This window comes from Aethalodelphis obliquidens, unplaced genomic scaffold (assembly GCF_003676395.1).
Source record: "Aethalodelphis obliquidens isolate GAN/ISIS:26980383/991018 unplaced genomic scaffold, ASM367639v1 scaffold3, whole genome shotgun sequence".
NCBI lineage: Eukaryota > Metazoa > Chordata > Mammalia > Artiodactyla > Delphinidae > Aethalodelphis > Aethalodelphis obliquidens.
The window spans coordinates 71098958-71113133 of NW_020837947.1; the positions used below are offsets into that span (position 1 = coordinate 71098958).

The 14176-nt window shown below is 44.7% G+C and overlaps 2 protein-coding genes across 5 annotated transcripts in view; one reads left to right on the forward strand and one right to left on the reverse strand.

Moving 5' to 3' along the window:
- Window positions 1–2085: 2085 nt before the first annotated feature.
- RWDD2A (RWD domain containing 2A) lies at window positions 2086–5346 on the reverse strand. Its single transcript, XM_027091583.1, has 3 exons — window positions 5292–5346; window positions 4045–4387; window positions 2086–3000 (listed from the first exon to the last, which is right to left on the reverse strand). Exons 2-3 carry the CDS (start codon window positions 4243–4245, stop codon window positions 2323–2325), a joined length of 879 nt encoding a protein of 292 aa, XP_026947384.1. The 5' UTR covers window positions 4246–4387; window positions 5292–5346; the 3' UTR covers window positions 2086–2322.
- Window positions 4824–14176, forward strand: part of PGM3 (phosphoglucomutase 3) — a 25312-nt gene continuing 15959 nt past the window's right edge. The window contains exons 1-4 of one of the 4 annotated variants that reach the window (XM_027091552.1): window positions 4824–4937; window positions 6999–7204; window positions 8675–8859; window positions 11520–11587. In XM_027091552.1, the coding sequence (XP_026947353.1) occupies window positions 7001–7204; window positions 8675–8859; window positions 11520–11587 (457 nt within the window). In that variant the 5' untranslated portion in view covers window positions 4824–4937; window positions 6999–7000. Of the gene's footprint in view, window positions 4938–5451; window positions 5557–5577; window positions 5789–6998; window positions 7205–8674; window positions 8860–11519; window positions 11588–14176 lie in introns of those variants that run through there. The other 3 variants (XM_027091547.1, XM_027091560.1, XM_027091569.1) reach the window with 3 other exon arrangements.

Genomic DNA, 14176 nt, shown 5'->3' on the forward strand with positions numbered 1-14176 from the left:
TATTTGAAGAAATACTGATTTAATTAAGTTTAAAAAAAAAGACACAAGCATTTATAATGAGCATCGTTTCCAAATAACCATTTAAAAATATAATGTATACATCATCAGGGTTCTTGAATTACAAGCAATAGAGACTGATTCTGACTTTGAAGGAAAAAAGGCGGCAGATGTTAGGTAGCTCAAAGGAGGTTTTGGCCAACTGAGCATTCCGTAGGCCAGAAAGGAGGGTGGCATTAGGGATTCAAGCAGCAAGAGCTCAAAACCATCTCCCAGGCAGACAACACCAGAAGTGTATCTACTATACATACAAGCCGAGCTTTGAATTATCATTACGCGTATATATATTTTTTCTATGAAACCTACATTTCTATTATCAGTGCTTCTGATAGGAGAAAGCATTGGCGCATGCTCCTATTGGACCTGTCAAAGTAGGTTCTGAAAAATTATCATCAGAAAGAGCTCCAGAAGCAGTAAAGCATTCATAAACCAGAATTTATTCCCTTCACTTGAATTATGTAAATAATTTTTGTTCCATATTCTTTAAACTTCTCTCTCTGTGGCTACTTTTGCTCATTTAATCATAGAAAACCCTCTCTGAGTGGCTTAGGCACATATTAGGTGGATGGCATCTATTCCTGTCTCAGTTCAAAGGGAAAAAAGTTAACGGGGTTACATCTGTTTAGGGCCTGAAAACTTGAGAATGCTAATTATACTTCTTATGGCCTTGGGGAGATTCTATGGGAAATTGAACTCTATACTATGTTGTTTTCAGTCCTGGTAAAGATTGAGAAATGAGTCTTTGGCAATGTCAGCCCTATTTCTTCCCTTGGTATATAGGGAAAGTGAGGCCCCAGCTTGAGCCCCAGGCACATGCAAAGCCAGGATTAAAACGTGAATAGGCAAGGTGGATAAGCAGGCAAGGCAGGCCCACGACAAGAGCCTTGGTTTGAGGGTCTGAGTTGCGCCGTGACAGGAGACTCATTCTGATGAGCTAAGAAGAGCGCAGGGAAGGACAGAGTGGACCCCGTTCCCAGGCCTCACGGTTAGGAGAGTCAGCTTAGTGCAGGGTCTGCTGTTTGTCACGTCCTGGCCCTGCCCGGACATGTGTCTGCATCCTAGACACAGACTAAAACCAGACACCGGAATGGACGGTTTCATCAAAGATTCTGTAAGTGCCACCAGCACACGCAGGAATTTTGGCATCTAACATCATCATGAGATGGGGAGTGAAGCATCCCCTCCATGTGGCTAAATTTCAGCACCCAGCTTTGGTGTTCTGAGGGGACCAGGACGTCGGTGGGGTGCTCCCCGGGAGAGGACAGTAGTAGCTAAAGAGAGAGTGGGAAACCAGAGAAAGCTGCAGAGAGGGAGCTCACGACCTTATGTCCTCCCTTACTGCAGGTGAGACTCCCAGAAATTCCTGGAGAGGGGTAGATGCTTTGTAATAAAAAGGTTTGGCAAGAGCTACTTAAATAGGAGCTATTATCATTAAACTCATTTTGAAGCAGGCAGGTGAAGTTGTGGAGCTTGAAAATTTCAGAAGAGATGGCAGTGACATCAGCAAAATGTAGAGCCTGACTTTTGTCCTCTAGGAAGGTGATGGTACAGGGACATACACAGTGGTCCTCTCCCAAACTCCTTGCCCCACAGAGCGATGCAAACTGGCACAGGGACGAAGACCCATGCGCACTACTGGTGGGGCTGCGTGGACAAGAAACCACATCTTGTTCTGTGGAGAAGAACCCAACTAAGGATATTGGTACATGATCCTTAGTATTGTCAATCAACCGATGTAACAACACGGCGTGGTGTCACCACCATTACAGTCAGGATTTGGCTTTATGAAAAGAAAAAACCCCAAACGGAGTTTAAGTTAAAGTGAGAAACGTGGTAAACACATGCTCTCTCTTTGTTCTGACTTTAAACTTGACTTATAAAAATGTGGGGTGTCACCTGCATGCTAGCAACACGAAAAGGAGAAATGTTATTCGTATTTATGAGTTCGGAGCTGCAATTTGACTACTGCCATTAAACTGGGCTTTGGACTCCTTTTTAATCAAATTAGCTTCACCGGTTTAACTGACAGACAGGTTTTTATTAATTTACCATTAAATAGCTTTCAGTTAACACAAGAACATAGAGGTAACATCACAATTGCACTGTTATAAAGTTAAAAGCCTTCTGTGTTTCATTTCCAGGGAAAAATGCTGGAGCTAGATTCCCCACAGATGATGCTTAACAGCCACTGGTCCTTTTATTTTGGTCTTACTAACAGAAATACTAACTTAGCAAGATTACAAGCATAGGTCTCTTAATAGCTTCCTAGGAGTCAGAACTTTTGCTTTCAATACCAAATAATATCTGGAAAACATGCTCACTTTTGTGTTTTTTGAGAAATTCTAAGAACTGGCCCAGATTCATGTGATAGTCATTCCTTAAGCCATAGTCACCATGGGCCTCAAGAAGTAATTCTTCAAAAGAATGGAAAAGGCGCAGGTCCTCCCCATTTCCTTCGGTTTCGATACTCTCGGCATGCTTACAGGAAATGTGTTTCCAGTTGGGATACCTAATTGTGTGCCAGAATTCCTCACAGTGCTCTTTGAAGCCTTCCACACAGATTATCCCCGGCTTTCCCGTCATGCAAAATCCTGTCACATCTAACCTTTTCCCGATATCCAAAATCTTCTTTCGTAGGTCCTGCTGATATATATGGTGACTGTAGATCCACATTCGGAGGAATGTGTTCTTCACTGGCTTTGCTTGTGCAGATGGTTCATACACGAGCTTCCTGTTCAGGAAGTAGGAGGCACTGTTGTCCTGCAACCACTGGATGGCTGCACACACACACAGCTCACCTGGATCAAAAGTCCCTATGTAAGAAGTGAGACCTTTGTTGAGAAGGAGCTGCTGTTGTCTGTCAAGTTCGGATGACCGTCCAAATAGCTGCAGTGCTGCGTAGGGGTAGCTGTGAGGCATGGTTACTTGCAAGTCAATTTTCACCTTAAAATGAAAATCAAATAGATTTAAGTACCGTAAAATCACATAAGCTAGTTTATCCATGGCCACTGCACGATGCTGATAAATGTCATAGTTACTGCTACTATTATGTGTCAGCTACGTGCCAGACACTGCACAATTTTACAAACACAGTTTTACATACATAAATTCCTTCCATGTATGCATTCATTCATTCCCATATTCATCCAACACCTACCATGTGTCAGGTGCCCTATACTGAAATAAAGAAGTGAAGAAGCTAGACACTAGTTCTGCCCTTCATGGAAAGAAGCCGAGAGCCTAGTGAAGGAGACAGACGTTAAACAAATAATTATACACAGCAAGTATTTCATTGCAAAGGTGAGAAGCATTGCCATAGAAAAGTACAGGGATCCACTGAAAGGTGGAACCAGAGGGATTGCATCCAGTCTGGGGAGCCAGGGAATTCCTCTGAGGGAATGACGCCCAGAGGCTGACTAGGAAGTAGCTAGCACAGCGGTTCTCAAATGCCTGGTCCACTTGTTACTTGGGCTCTGCTAAAGTTGCTGGAGATAATGGATCAGAACGTGAAGGTGAATTCATTTTCAGAATTTAGATTTTCTATCTGTATTTGCTTTCAGTGTCATGGTGCCATCAAAGAAACATTCACTCCTTAAAAGCCAGTTTTGCTAAAGACAATATTTAGATTTGTGAAGATCGTAACATATGTACAAGATAGTCCATACTACAATAGCAACATTGGTAAAAATGGATGAGTGAATAGAATAAAAATGGCAGTAGAAGACTGCAAGATGTGTTTAATAAAAACACTAGGCATATTTATTAAAAAAAACACTAGGCATATTGGTATAAAAGGTGTGCATATGTATGTAAAATTCAAGATCTTTATTGAAAACAACTTACAGGTCATCCCATATTTTGCTGGAATATCTCATATATGCATCTGGAATATTCTCTATTTGCCTCCTGTACAGGAAGCTCAGGTTCCAAGTGTTTCCAATATAAACTGGGCACCTGGAAACAATTAAAACCACTCAGGGCACCTACCTTGGGCTCCTCGATCTGGAGTGTAATCACAAATTCGATTTTTGGTGGCAGTGCCTCCCTTGTGCCTTCCAAATATCTCTTTATATTCGTCAGGGCATTGACATCTTCAAGTTTTACTTCTCCTTGGTTAGGAAACATAGAAAACAGCATTTCCATCTCCAGCAGCTGAAGTTGAAGGCATTCGTTCATTGAAGCGGACATGCTGACTTGAAATCAACCTGTCAGGAAAACCGGAAGGGCCCAGGGACACTGGATTTGTCAACGTCGGCGGTGTCCAGAGGAATTTCCCGCAGCTCCCTTTCCGTGGAAGCAGCTTTGCAGGAGCGCTATTACGCGTCGAGAGCTAGGGGCACAAACCGGGACACTTACACTCTTCTGCTTTATCTCCTGGCCCCCAAATCTAGTATACGCGACATCCTCCAAGATACGTCGTTGAAATTCAGATTCCCAGTCCCTTTATCCCCAGCCCCCGCTTCCGATCTGGATCAGGGAATCCGGACTCTCAACAAGTGTTCCGAATTATGCAGTTGCAGGTGGTTGGGCAACCACCACCTGCAGACGCTCTGCAAGCCTGAATTCTGGGAAAGGCGAGGGGCCCAGCCTCCGAATCCCACCCAGGTGTCGGGCTTGGGCGGAGCTGGCCGCTGCGGCGAGGGAAGCCCGCAGTGCCGGCGGGGCGGAGCTCCGCCTCCCCCGGCTCCCAGATCTCCGGGGCCCCGCCGCGCTCCACGCCAGTTGCCGCCCCTCAGCCCCAGGGCCACGAACCCCGGGTGGGCCCTTCCGCCTTTCTCGGGAGCCACCCTGGCCCCGGGCGGCATCCTGTGAGTCCGGGCGATTTGGATCCACCTGGCCTCTGCCCCGAGGGGCCCAGGCTTAGTGAGGGGGTCTTACAGGTAAATAAATAAAATGACGTTTTGTGCGAGCTGGGGCGGTAGGATGGGGAAGGGGGTGGGGCACGAGAAGGCGCCACAGAATCAGACGTTTGGGAGATGAACCTCGAGAATCGAGAGTGGGATGCGAGAAGCTGGGTGGCACTCACTGGGGCCGGGACCACCTAGTTAGAGGCCTCATATCGGGGCTGGTACCCCCCATCCAGGACCACTTGGAAGCCCGGTTTCCCAGGAACGCGGGCCCTGCCGCCCTCTGAGACCCGAATTTGGAGTCAGGGGCTGCGTATCTGCCGGTCGCAGTGCTCTGAGGGCCCGCGACCCTCGGCCCCAATCCCCGGGCCACCGCGGGGGCCTCACCCTTCCCGGTCATTCAAAGGAAACAGCCCCAAGCCCTTTCGCAACGCGGATCCGCGGATCCGCAGTTCCGCAGGCGCGAGCAGCGCGTAACCGGCAAGGAGGCGGGGCCAGGCCCGCGGACTCTTCCCGCGCTGTGATTGGCTGAGGGGCGGGACAACGGGCCGGAAGCCACGCAGGGCCACGTTTGCGGACGACCTTTCTGGTCTGGTTCTTGTCTAGTGTGGTTCGCCCCGCCGCCGCGAGGGAGGTGGTCCGCGCTGTAGAGGTGAGGGGGGGGGTGTCTCCCGGCAGAGGTGAGCGGGGCCCCGAGGCTTGGCGGCGAGAAGGAGACCTTCCGGTCCGCAGGGGTTCGGCCGACCGCCAGGCTAGCGGGCCGGCTAGCGGACTGACTCGCGGGCCGCGCGGGACACACCTACTCGCCACTGCGGCTCGGGAGCGGGCTGGAGGCGCGGGCCCGAGGGTCTCGAGCTGGGAAAGGGGTCTCGTCCATCACCTAGGTGGGGACCTCAGGGCTGGGTGTCAGGAAACGTGGGGCGATTCGGGGGCTGGGAGGAGAGGGGAACTAACCAGGTGCTAAAGACTGGAGGGAAGGGGGCCTTTCTTAGCTTTTTTAGAGTGGACAGTTTGGACTTGAGAATACTTTCAATAAAAGCCCCTCACATGCTCGTTGAAAGTAGTTTTAGGACCTAGAACGCATGAAAGGGTGGAAACATTTTACCTTGACTCTTTATTTATTTTTTTGACTTTTTTTTTTTTAAGACTTTTGGACGTAACAGCTCGTTTATGCCCTTAGAAATAACCAAGATGCATTGACGACTGGTCACTTTTTAATAAAACGTCTTCATGCATGTGAGCTAGATTTGATCGCTCTAGGCCAATCTAAATTAGCGTCCTGAATGCCAGCTTTTTCCAACTGGACAAAAGGAAACATTTAACTTTTGTTCATTGACGCAGTGAAGGACAATAAAGAAAAGAAGAGTTGGAAGCCCCAAGTTCCACTTAAAGTTAGAGTATCCCAGAGAAGGAAGTACTAGCGGGCTAAGGGCTGATGTTTGATTTTTTAAATGAAAGGTAAAAGGAAGATGTTGCTGGTTTCCGAGCTTAATTTAGAAGGGTGTCCTGAGCCTCCCTTACGAAAATACAAAAATCCACTGCAAGGTGTATTGGGAGGTCTGGGCAGTCTTGGAGAGGAGGCTTTTGCCCTTTGCTTTTCCTTTGGGAATAGGTCTCTGTAGCCTGGGAGGAATAGCAGAAGAACTGCACAGACTTCCCAGATATTTTGTATATGCAGCCCCAGTCCACTGGAGAATGTGACCTTCGGCCTCAGTCTGTCAGCAGCTTCCCATGTAAAATTTAGGTTGTTTAACTGATACCCAGAATTAAGTGTTCCCATTTGTAAAACGATACGGTCCCTTGTAGGAGTCTCTGAATCTAGGTGTAGAATCTTCATTTTAGTTGGGAATGGACCATTTTAAGTTTGCCTTAGGTCCAGGAATTGTTGGGGACAGTCTCATGTCTGTCCTGAAGTGAACAGTACAGTTAATGCTAACCTCCGGGACTTATTCTACCATTTTTTTCCGCTCTCAAACATAGGATTTGGGGGGAGGTTCAGAATGAGGCAGATCTGTTAGTTTGGGATGGCAGTTTTTGAACCAGATGGTCCTTGAAAGATTTCTTATGCCTGAAAAATATTCCTTAATTTTGTAGACATGGATTTAGATGCTGTTACAAAGCAGTCAGCATTACATGCCAAGCCTGATGGACTCACTCTTCAATATGGGACTGCTGGATTTCGAACGAAAGCAGAACACCTTGATCATGTCATGTTTCGAATGGGATTATTAGCTGTCCTGAGGTCAAAACAGACCAAATCTACTATAGGAGTCATGGTAACAGCATCACACAATCCTGAGGTAATGCATTTAGTGCTCCGATAAAGCAGATGTTTATTTGCAAGACCAAACCTTAGTTTCTGAGCACTTTGACCCAAAGTACAAATTCTAATTCTAGGAATGTGCCTTCTCAGTGCTATATGCCTTTACTTTTAAAACAACTCTTTTCTTAACAAGTGTTCATTTAGCTCATGACTCTTTAAAGGGTGTGGAGAGAGTGAAAGGAGATGGTCATGTTTTGGAGTGTGTCCATATTGAGAAGTGACAGAATGTCCTTCCAAGTTAGTTGTATTGAGACAGCATCAGTAGTAAAAAGTGTTGCCTCTGTTAATTTAGCAGAGATTAAAGAGATTGGAGGCAAGCTGGGGGAGGGGAGAGGGCAAACATTTGAAAACACTTAGCACGATTTGAAAGTTTTCACACAGCTTTTCTCTAGCTAGGGAATAGTTTCCCGTTCTGAGTGAACAGCCAAACACGTGGCTCCAGGGATCCAAAGGTGAGCCCTGGGCAGAATACTGATGAGGCCTGATGGGTCTAGTGTTTATGACAATTAAGTTTCTAAAGTATTCCTTTTGAGACAATTTAACCATCGTATTCTGTACTGGCCTATAACTGATACGTGGCTTAAATAATATGCTTCTGTTTGGTTGCTAGGACATGAGACTTTTGCCTTTGTAGCTAAATCAGCAGCAAGTTAAAGCTCTGTGGGTTAGTGAAGGATTGTAACCTCCTCCCTTCCCACCCCAAAACAAGAGGATGTTGCTTATTCAGCTTCTAAATGTGGATCACTCTGAAGATGTAAGTGTCTGAATGGCTAAATCACCTTAATTGCTTAATGATTTGTAGACAGAACCCCACATTTATTGTTAATTTCAGAAGCACTGCTTAAAACAATTCTGAGCTGTTTCCTTCCTTTGACATTCACTCTGAACTACACTTTTTTTTCTTTCCAGAAATTTGAGCAGACCAGAATTAGGCGTCAGTTTTCAGCTTCTGTACCACCCACTGGTTGACACGCTGGCCAGTGTGTTGAGTCCAGCCATAGTGAGAAGGATCTCCAGGTGTCCTGGGTTTGCTACAGTTGTGCCTCATCAGTTAATTGATGGCGAATGCTCAGATGACAGCCTTTTAAAACAGCTAGTGTGGCACAGTGGCTGTTGGATTTAAGAGTCAGATGGACTTGATGTTTTAATATCAGAACTGATACTAGCTGTATGAACATAAGCAGAGTACTTGCTCTGAATCTCAGTTTTCTCAAAGTAAGATTGGAGTAACCATCGGATTATTAGTTAGATGGATAACATGTGTTGTGAGGATTTACTGAGGTGATGTATGTACAACACCTGGCCCAGTGCCTGGCCTTCAGTAGTGGTCACCAGGGAAACTGCCCGGCCAACACTGTCTTTTGTTGGGGGAAAAGCAGCTTGGGTTTACTTCCTCACCTCACCCTCACAACTGCACAGATGGCTTATTATTTGTTTTTCTTTCAAGGAAGACAATGGTGTAAAATTGGTTGATCCTTTGGGTGAAATGTTGGCACCGTCCTGGGAGGAGCATGCTACCTGTTTGGCCAACGCTGAGGAACAAGATTTGCCGAGAGTGTTGGTGGACATTGGCGAGAAAGCAGCTGTGAATCTGCACCAAGATGCCTTCGTGGTGATTGGTAGAGATACCAGGTGACCATCAGAGCTACTGGTGAAAGCTGCTTGGGAACACCACATAGATGGTTGCATCTGTTTTAGCGCCCAGGACAAATCAAAAAAGTCGAGGAAAGTGGAACTGCCCTGAGAGGCTTCTCCACGTCCTGGTCTTTTCAGTAGGATGTAGGAGCTCAGTCACTACTGCAGCTTGGGCTTTGGAGTCTGAGCCCCAACTCTCACACTTATTGTATGGGTTGAGTAGGTCACTTAACCTTTTGGAGCTTACCTTTACTCACCTGTACAATGTTGATGATGAGCCTACATCATGCAGTCCTTCCTGAGGATTACATGAGTACGTGCAACACACCTGTTTCCTGGCACAAGAGAAGCACTTAGCAAATGTCTCCCATCCCTTTACTTCTGTGGGTTTAGGTTTTTCCCCCATAGAGTAAGAACACGTGATTGTAAGTCATTATTTTTAGAGGTTTACTTTATAGCCTGTGTTATTGTTGGTTCATAGGTCATTTTTCCCTTGCTGGAGTTCATTGGAAAGCATTAACCATCTATATTATTTCTGCGCATTTGTCACGTTTGGCAGCACTTACCTTCCTTTTCAAAAAGGTGTTATTGTAAAATGTTAGATTAAAAGTGTACTTTGAAACAGAAGCATTCTCTTTTGCATAAGATCTGGTTTTAGCCAGAGATTCTTTCTAAAGGAAATTTCTATTCCGTCTCCGAATGGCCTAGACTGGTGTTTTACCCTTAGTGTGTTACCAGAGGGACTTCCAAATACCATTGTTTGTGGATTTATAGGTAACAGAATAGCCAAGTGACTTATGTTCTGAAGCAAATTATTATCTCACAGTAAAGTCTTGCACGTGTATTGGGTTGGCCAAAAGGTTCATTCGTTTTTTTCCGTAAGATGGCTCTAGTAGCTCTTAGTTGTCTTTAACGTCATTCGAAACAGTTTTGTTAGATTGTGTGTGACAGCTGTCATATCAGCGTGCATTTAAAAACAGACATCAAAATTGGTGAATTTTTGTATAGCCATTTTAATATTGAAGATGGAAGAAAAACAACATTTTTGGCATATTATGCTTTATTATTTCAAGAAAGGTAAAAATGCAACCGAAACGCAGAAAAGATTTGTGCAGTATGTGGAGAAGGTGCTGTGACTGATCGAACATGTCAGAAGTGGCTTGCAAAGTTTCGTGTTGGAGATTTCTCTCTGGACGATGCTCCACGGTCAGGTAGACCAGTTGAAGCTGATAGTTATCAAATTGAGACATCAATTGAGAACAATCAATGTTATACCACGCGAGAGATAGCCGACATACTCAAAATATCCAAATCAGGTGTTGAAAATCATTCGCACCAGCTTGGTTATGTAAATTGCTTTGAGGTTTGGCTTTCCACGTAAGCTAAACGAAAAAAACCTTCTTGACGGTATTTCCGCATGTGATTCACTACATAAACGTAACGAAAACGTTCTGTTTTTAAGACAAATTGTGACGGCCGATGAAAAGTGGATACTGTACAACAATGTGGAACAGAAGAGATCGTGGGCAAACGAAATGAACCACCACCAACCACACCAAAGGCCCGTCTTTATCCAAAGAAGGTGACGTTGTGTATAGGGTGGGATTGGAAGGGAGTCCTCTATTATGAGCTCCTTCCAGAAAACCAAATGATTAATTCCAACAAGTACTGCTGCCATTTAGACCAACTGAAAGAGGCACTCGATGAAAAGCGTCCGGAATTAGTCAAGAGAAAATGCATAATCTTCCATCAGGATACCGCAAGGCCGCATGTCTCTTTTGATGACCAGGCAAAACCTGTTGCAGTTTGGCTGGGAAGTTCTAATTCATCCGCCGTATTCACCAGACATTGCACCTTCGGATTTCCATTTATTTCGGTCTTCACAAGATTCTCTTAATGGAAAAAATTTCAGTTCCTTCGAAGACTGTAAAAGGTACCTAAAACAGTTCTTTGCTCAAAAAGATAAAAAGTTTTGGCAAAGTGGAATTATGAAGTTGCCTGAAAAATGGCAGAAGGTAGTGGAACAAAAGGGTGATTACGTTGTTCAATAAAGTTCTTGGTGAAAATGAAAAATGTGTCTTTTATTTTTACTTAAAAACCGAAGACACTTTTTGGCCAACCCAATATTTGCCTCTTGTCTATTACCTGGTTTAAATGATATAGAACATCTTTTTCTACAAGGCAGTTATATATCTTACATATCTTATTTCCAGATAGATAGAAAAATAATTTATTCTGACTTTTTAAAATGAAAACTAGACTCTGTACGCTTGGTGGTTTAATACCCAGTCCTGGGTTATGCACGCTCTGTGGTTTCAATATTTATTGTTACTGTTCTCAGGCAGTGTATGTATTGTTACAGTCAAACTTGAAAAGGTATTTAGGTAGGTTAATTAGTGTATCCTTTATATCTATTTCCTAAATGCATTTAAAAGCCAAACTCTTTCCAAGAAATATATTGTGAAAGGCTAATGGAAAATGCTTACACTTCACCCGTATTTTCAGAGTTTTCAGGCTTGGCAGGTTTCATTTAGTTCAAATACAATGGACTTGTTATTCTGAAACTGGTAGCACAGAATTTCTGCATTTGCTTTTAGAACTAGCAGCTCAGTTGGTCTTGGGATGGGATGTAATATTTTCTTCCTTTTCTTTCCTAGGCCCAGCAGTGAGAAACTTTCACAGTCTGTAATAGACGGTGTGACTGTTTTAGGAGGTCAATTCCATGGTATGTATTTATCCTGACTTGTAAATTAATCTTTTAAAAAGTTTTATAAAAATATCACAAAATAAATATATATTTAATTTAGAGAAGTTTGAAACTACAGATAAACAAAGTTAAAAAAAAATGGACTCCTAGATATAAACTACTAGCTTTTTAAGTTAAAAAAAGTTAAAAAAAATTTTCTGGGCTTGCGTATTACATTTTACCTGTAGGAGATAATATGTAGGCAAGGCTGATCTTAGACAACTTCCTTTATAATCCTGAATTTCCTGATATAAAAACCCCTGGGGGGACTTCCCTGGTGGTACAGTGGTTAAGAATCTGCCTGCCAATGCAGGGGACACGGGTTCAAGCCCTGGTCCAGGAGGATCCCACGTGCCGTGGAGCAACTAAGCCTGTGTGCCACAACTGCTGAGCCTGAGCTCTAGAGCCCATGAGCCACAACTACTGAGCCTGTGTGCCACAGCTACTGAAGCCCACATGCCTAGAGCCCATGCTCCGCAATGAGAGAAGCCACCGCAGTGAGAAGCCTGCACACTGCAACCAAGAGTAGCCCCTGCTCGCCACAATGAGAGAAAGCCCCCACGCAGCAATAAAGACCCAACACAGCCAAAAATAAGTAGATTTTTTTTGTGTGTGGTATGCGGGCCTCTCACTGTTGTAGCCTCTCCTGCTGCGGAGCACAGGCTCCAGACGCGCAAGCTCAGCGGCCATGGCTCACGGGCCCAGCCGCTCCACGGCATGTGGGATCTTCCCGGACCGGGGCACGAATCCGTGTCCCCTGCATTGGCAGGCGGACTCTCAACCACTGCGCCACCAGGGAAGCCCAAGTAAATAAATTTTTTAAAATGTTTACCAAAAAAAAAAAAAAAGCCCTGAGGTAACTTGAAGATGTTCATTCTGGGGAGTTTTTGTCAATATTGGGTATTCCCGAATAGCTGATCACTTGTGGAGTTAGCTGTTAACAGGTCAAATAAGGATGGAAAATATCTTTGACCTACTTGTAATCATGATTTGAAGTTCTGACAGGTGGTTTTTCCTATTGTATCAACTGAAGAATTAAATGCAACGAGACAGGCTGGAATCCTCTTCTCATGTTGGTTGTGCACCATGTGAATGCAGTGACTCCTCTGTGCTTGGAGGTGAATTTTCCTGGTGTCAGATCTCTCTCATTTAAAATACCTTCTCTTGATCCCCTCAACCTCCTGTGTGTTCCCTCATTCCCAGTTAACCTGGCCTCTTCCGGGACTCACCTGGTTTGCTTCTCTGTTTGCTCTTCTGGTCATTACTAAGCCTACTGCCGGTGAGTCTCCATCCTTGCCTCTGCAGGGAAATGTCTCCCCCAACACTCATCTGTTATAAAGCGGGAATTCACCTGGGGCCTGGGCTTCCCGGGGCGTGTTTGGTTAAGCTGCAGGGATCCTGTGGGCCTCTGGATACAGCGTGCTGTGTTACCTGCACATGCGCTTTTCTAGGGAGAGGAGTCATAGCTTTTGTCAGATACTCAAAGGGATCTGTGATCTAAGAGTAACTCTCAGAATTTATATTTTAAAGTTTTTATTTCAGTTGATGTCTGTGAAGAGACATCACCTGAAATGACATCAACAGTCCACACTGTGACCTCTCCCTTTCTTTAACTTCTACTTCCTTGGCCACTGTTGCGTATTGGTCTTGTCCACGGGCTCCTCTTCTGTCTCTCCTAATGTGGCATTCCTCACTTCTCGCTTTCATTCTGCCTCATTTCTGAATGAGTATCTTTACTGCCATAGCTCCAGCTGCATATATTCTTTTATTCATTCACTCATCAGTTTATCTGCCATTTTTGACTACCTGCTACATACAGCCCTCTAGGAGTCTGTTACACTGTGTATCACAACCTACAGTAAGAAACCGATTTTGTATCATGACGTGTCTAGTGTGCTTGTGTGTATGACTGAAATGAAAGTTTCAGTGAACCGTACTTACCCATACTCAATGACATGTGTTCATCTGTTCTGTTAAAAAAATGCAGAAATGATGGCTGGGTCTACTAAGTAGATTCCATGACCTGTTGACAGGCTTGGCGTGAGGTTTGAAAGCATTGGTCTGAGTGATGTCTCACCCTGTCCCAAACTGTGTTCTTTCTGTCATCCCCAGAATGGTTGAACTTCCCAGTACTGTCATTCTATCTCTAGAACCATCACTTTTTTAGGGTTTTAATCTAGAAAAATTTGAGAGTGATTTTTTTTCTTTTCTTTAAACCTTTTGCTCATTTTTCTCTTCAACTTAGTGTATTTCAGGAAATGAAAGATGGTTAATGTGACTGCAGCATAGAGAGACTGGGGGAAGCTAGTAGAAGATAGGGTGAGGGAGGTAAGCAGGGGCCAAGTCATTCCAAGCCTTACAGGTCGTGGTGAGAATTGGGGCTTTACTCCAAATGCAGTGGGACTCTGTTGAAGGGCTTTATGCCAGAGAATAGGATCACATTTTCACTTTAAGTCCCTTTGGCTGTTGTGGGGGGAGGAGGGGAGAGAGAGAGAGAGGCAGGGGGGAGAGAGGGGGGAGAGAGAGGGAGGGAGGGGAGAGAGAGGGAGGGGGAGAGGGAGAGAAGGA